At 50.2% G+C, this 12,761-nt stretch overlaps 1 protein-coding gene across 6 annotated transcripts in view; it reads right to left on the reverse strand.

The window, feature by feature from the left end:
• SNED1 (sushi, nidogen and EGF like domains 1) overlaps positions 1–12,761 on the reverse strand; it is an 89,840-nt gene that overhangs the window by 60,351 nt on the left and 16,728 nt on the right. For 5 of the 6 annotated variants that reach the window (XM_040450406.1, XM_040450407.1, XM_040450405.1 and 2 more), the window contains exons 2-4: positions 4,439–4,726; positions 1,410–1,550; positions 626–788 (exon numbers count right to left, since the gene is read on the reverse strand). In XM_040450406.1, coding sequence (XP_040306340.1) covers positions 626–788; positions 1,410–1,550; positions 4,439–4,726 — 592 coding nt within the window. The remainder of the gene's footprint in view (positions 1–625; positions 789–1,409; positions 1,551–4,438; positions 4,727–12,761) is intronic. The other variant, XM_040450408.1, reaches the window with a different exon arrangement.

Consider the following 12,761-nt stretch of genomic DNA (forward strand, 5'->3'; position numbering starts at 1 on the left):
AGAAGAGTGAAAAGGGTGCCTGCCTTCCAGGCGATCCTGGGGACAGATGCCCCTCCCCAGCCCAGGACACAGGCTGGGGGAGAATGAGGGGAGAGTGCCAGCTCCTGGACCCAGGACGGGTGACCCCAGCTCCTCCGTGGTCTCCAGCATATTCCCCCACGTGGCGCCCAAAGCAGGGATAGGAAAGCCTCCCCAGGAAAAGATGGGGCTCAAGGGGCGAGCCGGTACCAGCCCAGGTTCCTGGCTGGGGGGGGGGGGGGGGACCCCCCCCCCCCCCCCCCCGCGGGGTTTCCCCCCCCCCCCCCCCCCAACGGGGGGCCCGGGGGGGGGCGCCGCCCCCCCCCCGGGGGGGGGGGGGGGGGGGGGGGGGCAAAGCCATGCCCTCCAGCAGCCTGCTTGTTCCCAGCGTCCAGCACCCCCTTCATCCAGCCTCGTCCTCCCTGCCCCCTCTCCCATCCTGCCCTTCCCCCGTCAAGCATCCAGCCCCCTTCTTCTTGCCCTCTCCTCCCTGTCCCCAGCATCCCAATCCCTTCCTCCCTGCTCCGGTCCCCTCCTGTCACCCCCCACCGACTCCCTGAGCCACCCCAGCCCCCACAGCCCTGAGCCGCTGTTTCCATCCTCTTACTTGTATGGCCGCAGCCCCCCACGCGCACCTGGGCATCATCGATTCTGAACGCCCAGCGCCCGGGCACGCCCACGTTGGTGGTGGTCTCCACCTCGACCATGTCCGCGGTGCGCGAGCCGGGGATGCTGAAGTAGCGCCGCCCGTCACCCGCATTGAAGCCAGCCTAGGGTGGGGAGAGTGGGGGGCAGGCGCCAGTTGGGTCCCCAGGTCCCCCTGAAGCTCCTGAGACCCACATAACGCCTCCCCCCCGCCCTCCCCCCAGTGGCCAGGGTCAAAGAAATCACGTGGAAGGCAGCTTTGTAACCCTGGAGCTTTACAGGTTTAGGGGTACCCCTACCACCCCCCCACGTTGTCCTTGTCCCGATCAGCAACCTCCCAGCCAGATCCTGACCCCAGCCGACAGTCCCTCCAGCCACCAACCTTGAGCACTGGCGTGCTCCCCACACACACACCTGCGGGGCTCACTCCCTTGGAGTCTCAGCTCCCATAAGGACCGGGGGGCCAGGGGCAAGTGTGAGCTCAGGAGAAAGTAGGTGGCCCGGGAGGAGGTGGGGGCCTTCACACAGTGCAGGAGCACTGGCTGGCCTCGGGGACTTGCACTTGACCACGCCCTCCACACTTAAAGACTTCTTGCCGGCCACAGTTCTGTGGGCCATGGGCCAGCCCCTGGGACAGTCAGTGCACGGAGGACCACTGGCCTCTTCACGGTACTGGCTGTGTGCAGGGAGGGTCCGCCCGCCTTGTCAGCTGTGACAGGCGTGGCGGCGGGGAGCCGGGCCCCTACCTGGGCCGCGATCCCTCCCAGGCCAGTGGTGTCACCCCCGCTGCTGGCGTGTGTGCCTGTGGTCCACGTGATGGACTCGTAGTTGAAGATGGTGAAGGAGAACTTGCCGTCAGTGATGAGCACAGTCTGGAACGTGTTGACCTGCCGAGGAGGGAGGTCTGAACAGGGCTCTGCACCCCAGTGTCCACGCCGCAAGGCCCTGCCCCCCTCTGGCATCCCTTCGCGCACTGTCATCATCCACCGGCTGTGTTCCCGACCGGGTGGTCAGCCATCTGCCGTCAGGCTGACGGCCTCGTCCCCGTCCTCCACCGTGTCCCCAGCGTCTGAGGCCCCGGCACGGGCCAGACCCCCAATATCTGTCGCCTGGTGAGTGAGACACACCGAGGGGTCATGAGGGCCCACGGACGCCAGGAGCAGACGCTGCGCCCTGTGGTGGCTGAGGCACAAGGGTGAGCGTTGACTGGGCCAGATCCGCACCACTGCCTTGTGTGAAACAAAAAAAGGGGGCGGGAGGGAGATAAAAAAAGGAAACGAGCAAAAGTGGTCTTAGTAATTCTTGGTTTTCATGGAATTCTCTTCCATGAAACTATGCTTGAGTAGCATGTATAGGAGACGTTATTTCAGATCGGGCAGGGAGGGGGGCTGTTTAAAAAGGGATCTCGGGACTAGTAGGAAACTCTCTGAAAGAGTATAAAATTGGACCTTTACATCTTTACCTCACTTTAATAAAGCCCACGTCAAGTAAGGTCATGGATGGAACCGTCAAAGCCCTAGAGGAAAATATGGGCACTCGAGTCTGCAGAGCTGCGTCGGGGAAGGACTTGAAGCATAACGTTTGTCGACCGTGAAAGCCAGAAAGGAGATTTGTATGTTTGACTACAGAAACTTCTGTGTATAAAAAGTGCCGTAAGATCACACTGAATAGCAAACAGCAAAGTGGAAGATGTTTCTACAACATAGGTGGCCGGCGAAACTGTGGGTGTCTTTAATTCAAGCACAACTTGTACGGGTCAGCAAGAAAAAGACGAGAAAGGTGACAGAACTGGCAAGGGTCGCGTGAGCAGATGCGTTACAGCAGAGCGCGACCGCCCAGTCACACTGAACAGATTCGCCAGCCCTGGACGCCAAAGGCCTGGAGTAAAAGGAAAAGGCCTTCCCTGTTTGCCCGTGGCGCTGGCGAGGGAGGGGAGCCACGGGCGTCTGCTGGGCCCAGGGAGACCGCGCGGCCACACGTGGCTCACTCACACGTCTGAGGCCACGAGTCTGAGAGGCGCGTCAGAGCTCTGCGGGCAGCGGCCTCCCTGCTGGAGCCTCGTGCCGGGAGACGGTCCCCGGTCTAGCGGGGCCGCGCGGTGCCCGCCTCGGGGCACAGGTGCCGCCCGACACGGCATCATATGGTCCATCTTCTTACTTCCGTAAGAATGAGCAAGAGGGAGACCGAGTGCTCCCCTTCGGGATGGCAGACCTGGAGCTAATACGACCAGGACGCCGCGGCCACGAAGGCAGGAAAGCCGAGGGGGGACGTAGGGCGAGACTAGGGCCAGCAAGGCCAGCGGCGGGGCTTCGCGAGCTGCTGAGGCCCGGCGTGCGAGGAGAGCGAGGCCGGGCGTGGGGCTTACGTCCCTTCCTCCCTTCTTGTCATGCGGTCTGTTCCCAGAGGAGGGCTTTCCGGGTCCGCCAGCACCCGGCCCCTCTCCCAGCCCAAACTCAGAACTCTGAGCCCTTATAAGAATTCTTGTGTTGCCCAGACATTCACACCCCTGGGCCCGGACACCGGAGGGCAGTAAGGTTTCCTCTGGCAACACAGGAGGGGCTCAGGAAACAGAGGGCACAGGTGACATCACGGTTTCCGTGATGCCGTGGGGAAGGCGGACGCTGTTGAGCGAACAAAACCACAAAACGGCGTGTTCTCCGTGGCTCTATTTATTTCTTAAAGTGGGTGTCAGTATACAATAGGAAGTGTTTACTGGGAGTTACCTCTTGGTGGTGGAATCTCTGGTTCTTTTTTTCTTTGTGTTACACAGATGTTTTTCTTACAAATTGGTGATAAGAAAAAACAAAACTTAGCGAAAGATGAGTGGGCTCTGCATGAATGAAGTTCACCAGCGTGAACCCTCATCCGTAGTAATATTTACAGAAAAAGCCCATCTTTCCCTGTTGACTGCCCTCCTTTTAGGAAGCGAGCACCGCAGTCGCTCAGCGGCTGCGTTGCTCAGCGGCTGTCTCGCTCCGGGTGTGCTCGGTCCCCCCGCTGCCGGAGAACTCGGCCAGCGCTCTCCACCTGTGCTGTGTTCCCGAGCCGCCGCTACTGGGGACCCCGCACCGCCATGCCGAGTGAAGACCTCACCTGTTCCCACCCTCTGCCCACCCACTCGTGTGTGTGTGTGTGTGTGTGTGTGGCGGGAAACCAGGCCCTGCCCTTGACTGCTGTGCCCGTGCCTGTCCCCTGCGGTCCACTGTGCAGACACATCTATCCCTCGGGGCTGCTCTGAGCCTTCCCGTCCCTCAAGCCCCGGAGCCTCCTGTGGCTAAGCCGCCACCTTCTGCCTGGCACAGCAGTCCCACCGGCTGTGCTGGCTGAGTGCTTCTCGGCCCTTGGCGTCTAGAATGTGCCGCATAGGAGACACGGGTCCCCAGTGCCTTCGTCGTCTGGCATTATCGCAGAATAAAGGATAAAACAGAATAAACTTCCCGCATAACCTGTTGAGTTTCAAACCATTCCAAGAGGAGACTCTTCTAACACATGATCGGTATCTCCCTAGCATGTGAACTCCTGTATCGGGGCATTTGGCATTTTCCTAGAGGCAGATGGGTTCCAGGGGGGTGGGGGCTGGGGAAGGTCAGGGCTCTGCCCTCCTCCAACCTGACTCTGCGACCCTGGGAGAGTAACTTCCATCCCTGAGCCCAGTTTTCCCCTCTTGGCCGTGCACCAGTGGTTGTGTCTGACCCACCTCAGCAAGGCAGGGTCCCTGGAGGGAGAGCCTGGACCCCAGACCGACGTCCTCCCTCCCCCAGGACAGAAAACTCACGGGGGAAGAGGAGCTGCCTCCAAAGAAGGTCACACGGTGCCAGGTGGCTATGAAGACCCAGGTGGCGGAGAAGTCCTGGAGCTCGGGGAAGTAGCGCCTGACGTCCTCTGTGGCTCTGTGCAGCGTGGCAGGGTCAGTGGCCTCCCTGTAGTACACGTCACCTGCACGCCGATTGTCCACGTCTGCCCAGAAGGCTGCCACCACGCAGCGGTCCTTGGCGATGGGGAAGGCCGCGGGGGTGAACTGAGAGACCTCCTTCAGGAAGGAGACGACTCCGTTATTGTTCACCTGTCAGGAAGCCAGACGGGGGGCCAGTGGGCACCTGGGGACAGGTGGGTGGGCCCGGCGGCCTCCCCTGCCTCACCCGCCAGGCGCCCTCCAAGGGGGAGCCGGCCTTGAACCGGGCAACCCTAGGACAGCCTGACAGTTCCTGGTCCCTGATACGGGACCCCTCGGCCCGTTCCATCCCCTTGCGGACAGGCTGTGCGCTCAGGCACAGGCTCTGACCCGTTTGCTCTACCTGATGCGCCGCACGGCGCCCAGACCTGGGCTGCTGCTGTGGGGTCAGGGAGCTCCCGCTGTGGGCCCTGGCCTTGGGCAATTGGGGCGCTCAGGGTCCTGGGTCCCACTCTAACCAGGCACCTTGGGAGGCGCAGTAGGCTGCCAGCCTTGGATCCATGTGCGGACAGGTGAGCTGGAGCCACGTGAGGTGGGCTGAGGGGAGGCCGGAAAGGCCTGGATGTCTGGCTGGTGGGGAGGGTCTGTGCTCAGGACTCCAGACAGTAGGGAGCTGCAGAAGGCTCCTGAGCAGAAGAGGGGGTGGGGGGCGGCAGGCAGCGTCTGTGCGGTAAGACGCAACTGGTCCCAGTGCAGTTAGCCGTGCACCCAGGAGGCAGTTCAGCCTTCACCTCTCTGTGCTCTGGGTTTTCACCTGTGACATGGGGATAACACTAGTTATTGCCTCCGGGATGCTGGCAGCCTGGAACGAGTTAGTGAGCACAGAGCTGGGCCCTAGACTGTCAGGATTTGCTCCTGGGAGGCTCGTGGTCAGAACTATGCTTTCAGAAAAGACTCTGGACTTGCCCTTTAGGTGAGGGTGGCCCGGGAACCCAGAGAAGCACAGCTCTCTTCTTAAAGGCACCGAGAGCGATCGAGCAAGTGAAGTATTTCAGGGCTTGGATTCCAAATTGAGGACAGGGAGGGACCAAAGGCAAGCCCGGCTCTCAAAGCTCCTTCCCGCCCAAGTGAGGGCACCTGCACACTGAGGAGCAGTGGCTGCAAACAAGACCTAAAGTTTTGCAGCCTCGTGGAGGAACAGAGAGAGAGACGTCAAAGCTCGGCGCTCACTTGGGGTTGGGGGTAAGCCCCCACACTAAGCTGGGTGAACTTGAAGTACACAGTCCTCATGCGGCCTCACGCTTTGCCATCCCTTCACCCAAGAGATCCAGGGCCCCTCGAACTGGGACTCAGATCAAGGCTCGGATTCTCGGTTCCCAATGGATAGCATCCTGAGGTTCCAGAAGCAAAGAAAAGCCTCTCTGGTGGAAGCTGGCATCACCTTAGGCCTCAAGCTAGTCCTGTAAATAATTGTTCAAGTACAAAACCCAGGTCACAAAGATAATTGGGCACATAAGGAAACAAGGTACCACTCACAAGAATCAGCAGAAATGCAAGAAACATTGGATATCAGAATTATCAGACCAGAGACTATAAAGTGACTAAGTTTACTGTGTTCCAAGTGCAAGCTTTAAATTTCTTCAAGAGAATGGCCAAAACAATCTTGAAAAAAGAACGAAGTTGGAAGACTTATACTTTCTGCTTTCAAAACGGACTGCAAAGCTGTAGCAGTCAAAACAGTGATGTCTTGGCTTAAAGACAGAAATACAGACAAATAGAAGAGAATAGAGAGCCCTCACATATATGGGCAAATGATTTTCATCAAGGGGGGCAACAGAAAGGGCAGTCTTTTCAACAAATGGAGCTGGGACTACTGGACGTCCACATGCAAAAGAATAAAGTTGGAATCTTACCTCACCTCAGATACAAAAATTAACTTAAAATGGATCAAAGACCTAACCATGAGGGCTAAACATATAAAGGTCAGAAGAAAACATAGGATAAAAGCATCACAGCATTGGCTTTGGTAATGATTTCTTGGATATGACACCAAAGGCACCGGCCACAAAAGAAAAAAAAAAAAAAACAAAAACAGACAAACTGGAGTTCATCAAAATTAAAAATATTTGTTTCTAGCAGCAGAATGAAAAGGCAACCCACAGAATGGGAGAAAATATTTGCAAATCATGTATCTAATAAGGGCTTAATATCTTAAACATATGGAGAGCTCCTACAACTCAGTAACAACAACAAATGCAAACAACCTGATTAAAAAATGGGCATAAGACTTCAATAAACTTGTCTCCAGAGAAGATCTACCAATGGCCAATAATCCCATGAAAAGATGGTCAACATAACTATCGTTAGGGAAATGCAAACCTAAGCCACAATGAGCTAACACCTCATACCCATTAGCATGGTTCCCATCAAAAAACCTAGAAAAGAACAAGTGTGGTCAAGGACACGGAAAAGCTGGAACCCTTGTGCACTGCTGACAGAAATGTAGAATGGCACAGTCGCTGTGGAGAACAGTTGGCAGTTTCTCAAAAAATTGCAAATAGATATACCATATGATCCGGAAATTCTACTTCTGGGTATATATCTGTATTAGTCGGCTGTGGCTGCCATAACAAAATACCAGACTGAGTGGCCTGAACGACAGAAATTTGTTTTCTTATAGTTCTGGAGCTAGACATCCGAGATGAAGGTGTCATCAGAATTGGTTTCTAGTGAGGCCCCTCTTCCTGGCTCGTAGATGGCTCCCTCCTTACTGTGTCTCCACACTGCCTTTCCTCTGTGTGCACACGAGAAGGGAGAGAGCTCTGTGGTGTCTGTCCCTCTTATTATCAGATTGGGGCCCTACCCATACAACCTCAGTTTACCTTCCTAAAGGCTCTATCTCTAAGTACAATCACCTTGGGGGTTAAGAATTCAACATAAGAATTTTGGGTGGGACACAATTCATCCACAACGATACTCAAAAATAATTGAAAGCAGGGTCTTCAGGAGATCTTTGTACACCCGTGTTCATAGCAGCATTCTGCACGACAGCCCAAAGGTGGAAGCAACCCAAGGTTCACCAATGCATGGATGAATAAGCCAATGTGGTCCATCCATACGATGGAATATGATTCAGTCTTAAAAAGGAAGGAAATTCTGACGTGTGCTACAAAGTGGATGAACTTTGAGGACCTTATGCTCAATGAAATAAGCCAGTCACAAAGAGACAAATGCTGTGATTTCACTTATATGAGGGATCTAGAGTAGTCACATTCATAGAAAATAGAATGGGGATGTCCAGGGGCTGGAGGAGATGGGGTGGGGGCATGTCTAGTGGAGACAGAATTTCAGTTTTATAAAATGAAAAGAGTCTGGAGGTGAAGGTAGTGATGACTGAACAACATGTCCTTAATACCACTGAACTGTACACTTAAAAATGGTCAAGATGTAGGGGCACCTAGGTGGCTCAGTCAGTTAAGCATCCAACTTCAGCTCAGGTCATGATCTTGCAGTCCATGAGTTCGAGCCCCACATCAGGCTCTGTGCTGACAGCTCAGAGCCTGGAGCCTGTTTCAGATTCTGTGTCTCCATCTTTCTCTTTCCTTCCCTGCTCATGCTCTGTCTCTCTCTTCTCAAAAATAAATAAATGTTAAAAAAAAAAAAAAGGTCAAGATGCTAAGTTGTATATTATGTGTATTGTCCACAATATAAAAAATTGACTAAAGCAAAGTCTGGGACAAAAAAAATAATCAGGAATGGAAATTCTCTTTTTAAAAAACCATTTTAAAGAACTAAATAGAAATTCTAGGACTAAAACTAAGTAAATAACAAATTAAGAACTAAGTAGATAATTTAAAAGCAGATTTAAATGGATAATTTAAGAGCACAATTAAAGGAAGAATTAGTGAGCTGGACCTAGAAGACAGGTCCGAAGAAACCATCTGGAATTTAGAACAGAGACAAAGACATGGAGAGTAGAGAAAAGAAAAGAAGATTTATGTGAAGCAGGAGGATGGTCAAATACAGGTATGGTTTGGAGCACCAGAGGGTAAGGACGTATAAAGGCAATGGCTGAGAATTTCCAGAACTGATGAAAAACATCAGGCCACATATTCAATAATCCCAGTGATTCCCTAGCTGGAAGAATTAAAATATAGCAACAACAAATGACTGCTGTAAATGCACATCAACGATAAGGAGACAGTTATAAAAGTAGGAATATATGAATTATCATCAAGGGTCTTTCCCGTAGAGTGGCAGCTGAAAATGGTGGGATTGTGTTTTGAATATGCTGGAAGAAAATAATCTGCTTGCAGTTTTATACCCAGATAAAATATCCTTCATTACTGAAGGCAAAAGAAAGATAATTGAAATAAATAATAAATAAGTAGGAACTAAATAGCAGATCCACATAAACAAAGCCAAGTCAAAGGGAAACGTAAAGTCAGAGATGCAAGGAGGAGAAAAGGGCAAAGAAGGTGAAAGAAGGTGCTATGAACTGAATGTCTGTATCTCCCCCAAATTCTTATGTTGAAACCTGGCCCCCACTGTGATGGTGTTAGGAGGTGAGGCCTGTTGGAGGAGACTAGGTATGAGGGTGGATCCCCCATGAAGGAGATTAGTGTCCTTATAAAAGAGACCCCAAAGAGCTGTCTCTGTTTTTCTGACATGTGAGGACACGATGAGAAGATGCTGTCTATTAACCAGGAAGTGGGTCCTCACCAGACACTAAATCTTCCAGCCCCTTGATCTTGACTTCTCAGCCTTCAGAACTGTGAGAAATAGTGTTTGTTGTTTAAACTACCCAGTGTAGGGGCTCCTGGGGGGCTCAGTCAGTTAAGCGTCCGACTTCAGCTCAGGTCATGATTTCACTGTCTGCAGGTTCAAGCCTCGGGTCGGGCTTTGTGCTGACGGCTCGGAGCCTGGAGCCTGCTTCAGATTCTGTATCTCCCTCTCTCTCTGTCTCTCCCCCTCCTCATGCTCTAGCTCTCTCTCACAAAAAGACATTTAAAAAATTTTTAACTGCCCAGTCTGTGGCATTTTTATCATAGCAGCCAGAAGGCATGAGAATAAATCTAAATGAACATTGACCATATACAGAAATAATATAAATAAAGCTTTGTGTAGTTGTGTGAAAAAAAATCTGTAGAATTAAGATTAATGATAATAGCTTATAAATTGGGAGAATACATAAGTGTTTGAAGGTCACTGTATTTTCCAGAAGGGTAAAGGCATTCACTTATTAGTGAATATTGGTAAGTAAAAATGAATACAGTACTATCTAGGATAATCACCAAAAGAATAGGAACAGTGTATATCATCCTAACTGATAGAGGGGATGTGACTGAATGATTAAAATACTTGATGTATAAGATGGCAAGAAAGGAGGGAGAAGGAAATATAAAGCAAGTGGGACAGACAGCACAGAAGATCTTAGATTGAACCCAGCTCCGTCAGTAACACTTTAAATAAAAATGGGGGCGCCTGGGTGGCGCAGTCGGTTAAGCGTCCGACTTCAACCAGGTCACGATCTCGCGGTCCGTGAGTTCGAGCCCCGCGTCAGGCTCTGGGCTGATGGCTCAGAGCCTGGAGCCTGTTTCCGATTCTGTGTCTCCCTCTCTCTCTGCCCCTCCCCTGTTCATGCTCTGTCTCTCTCTGTCCCAAAAATAAGTAAACGTTGAAAAAAAAAATTAAAAAAAAATAAATAAAAATGAATTAGATGTTCCGGTTAAAATACATACTATCCAAATGCTAACCAAAGGAAACCTGGTATAGACCATAAGGCAAAAAGTATAGCTAGAAACCAAAAGGGCCACTTGTTGATAATAAAGGAAGATATAACAAGTTTGCATTTTTACATGCCTAATAACAACGTTAGTTATCACATAAGTGAAAAACTGACAAAAGGAAATAGGTCAATTCATAACCACTGTGGAACATTTCAACATACATTCCTTAGCAAAATGGACTAGGCAGACAAAATTATCTGGCAGAATACGGAAGATTTGAGCAATGAAAATAGTGAGTGACCTAATAGATACTACAAATATCTTTTTAAAAATTTACTATATACTGGGGCGCCTGGGTGGCGCAGTCGGTTAAGCATCCGACTTCAGCCAGGTCACGATCTTGTGGTCTGTGAGTTCGAGCCCCGCGTCGGGCTCTGGGCTGATGGCTCGGAGCCTGGAGCCTGTTTCCAATTCTGTGTCTCCCTCTCTCTCTGCCCCTGCCCCGTTCATGCTCTGTCCCTCTCTGTCCCAAATATAAATAAACGTTGAAAAAAAAATTAAAAAAAAAAAAAATAAATAAAATTTACTATATACTGATCACATAGCAAGTGTCAACAAATTTCAAGTGATTGCAAAAAATAGTTTGTTCTCTGGCCACAGCGCAATTACACTCAAAATATTAACCCCCAAAAGGTAGGAAATTTCTATGTATATGGAAATTAAGAAATATAGTTATAAATAACTTGGGAGTGAAAGATAACAAAAGTGCTATTTAGAAAAAACCCGTGAGGGTGTGGGGCGCCTGGGCGGCTCAGTCGGCTGAGCTTCGGCTTCAGCTCTGGCTCAGGTCATGATCTCACGGTTTGTGAGTTCGAGCCCCACGTCGGGCTCTGTGCTGACAGCCCAGAGCCCGGAGCCTGTTTCGGATTCTGTGTCTTCCTCTCTCTTTGTTCCTCCCCTGCTCGTGTTCTGTCTCTCTCTCAAAAATAAATAAACATTAAAAAAATTTTTTTTAAATAAAAAAAGACTCATGAGGGTGAGGTGCCAGCAAACTTAAAAGGGGAATTTATACCCTTGCATGCTTATCTCAGTGTGTATACTTAGTGAAGAGACCAAAAATTTAGTAAATAATCCACATACAGGAAAGAAACGACAACAACAAGAAAACAGGGGAGGAGAAAAACAAACAATTAAGAGCACAAGTTAATAAACTAGAAAACAAACACTGAAAAAGAGAACCAACAAAGCCAAAATTTGGTTTGTTTCAACTACCAGTAAAATAGATAAACTTCTGTTGGAATTGGTTAAGTAAAAAAAAAAAGGTACTGATGGCCAGTATCAGGACTGAAAAAGAAAATATGGCTTCATACTCTGACACTCTCAAAAAAGATAACAAGAAGATATTGTAAATCCGTTTATAGTAACAATACATTTAAATTTTTAGATGAAATGAAAAAAATTTCTAAAGAACTGGGTTAAGAAGAAATAAAGGAGGAAGGATGTTAGCATAACAGAGAACTGACTTTCTGGAAGAGGATGGACAAGGGCCTCCGTGGACTGGGACAGGAGAAACTGAGAAGATGCCCCAGGAGCCCAGCAGATAGTGTTCTCCACGAGTGAGGTGTAGTGTGAGTCGGGGGTGGAAAGTGAGGGTGCCCACTGTCTTACCTGCAATAAAGCAGAGCAGTGAGAGCTAGGCTTGAAATAAGCCATCCGATCAGAACTTTGGCTGTTACCATGACAATGGGGCCGCGACCCTCTCACGCCCCAGTGAAAAACCAGAAGGGCCCTGATGACTGAGGAAAGATTCCGGAAGCTGAGATAAATGGTTTTAACAATGAGGATTTAGAGAATTTTTTTTTTAAGGGTTTAGAATTTTGAGGGGACCCGAAACATTGAAAGTCCATTTGGCTGAGCTGTGTGAGTGACCACTGCAAAGCCTTGCTTATTGGTGCAGAGTCACTGTCTTCTGCTGTGTCCCTGGATCCTCGCTTCCTCCTCTATCCTGGCTTCAGCCGCTTTAAGGAGAAAGCCACATATGGCAGGAGACTTCAGAGAGGGGAAGGACTTACACTTTTACGACTCCGGGATGTATTGGTGTAGGTTCATCAGTTATAACAAAGCTAGCACTGGGGTGGGGATGTTAATAATGGGGAGGCTGTGCATGTGTGGAGGCAGAGTATATGTGGGAAATCTCTATCTTCCTCTCAATTTTGCTGTGAATTTCAAATTCTTCTGAAAAAAATAAAGTCTTAGAAAAAAGACAACCCAATAAAAAATGGGCAAAGGACTTGAATAGTGAATAGGCATTTCTTCAAATAAGGTACACAAATAGTGTAAAAGATGCTCAGCGTCGTTAACCATCAGGGAAATGCAAGTCAAAACCACAATGGGACAGCACTGCACACCCACTAGGATGGCCGTAACGAAAACAAAGAGACGGTAACAAGTGTTGGTGAGGGTGTAAAGAAATTGGA

This window comes from Herpailurus yagouaroundi, unplaced genomic scaffold (assembly GCF_014898765.1).
Source record: "Herpailurus yagouaroundi ecotype Mexico unplaced genomic scaffold, PumYag 202, whole genome shotgun sequence".
NCBI lineage: Eukaryota > Metazoa > Chordata > Mammalia > Carnivora > Felidae > Herpailurus > Herpailurus yagouaroundi.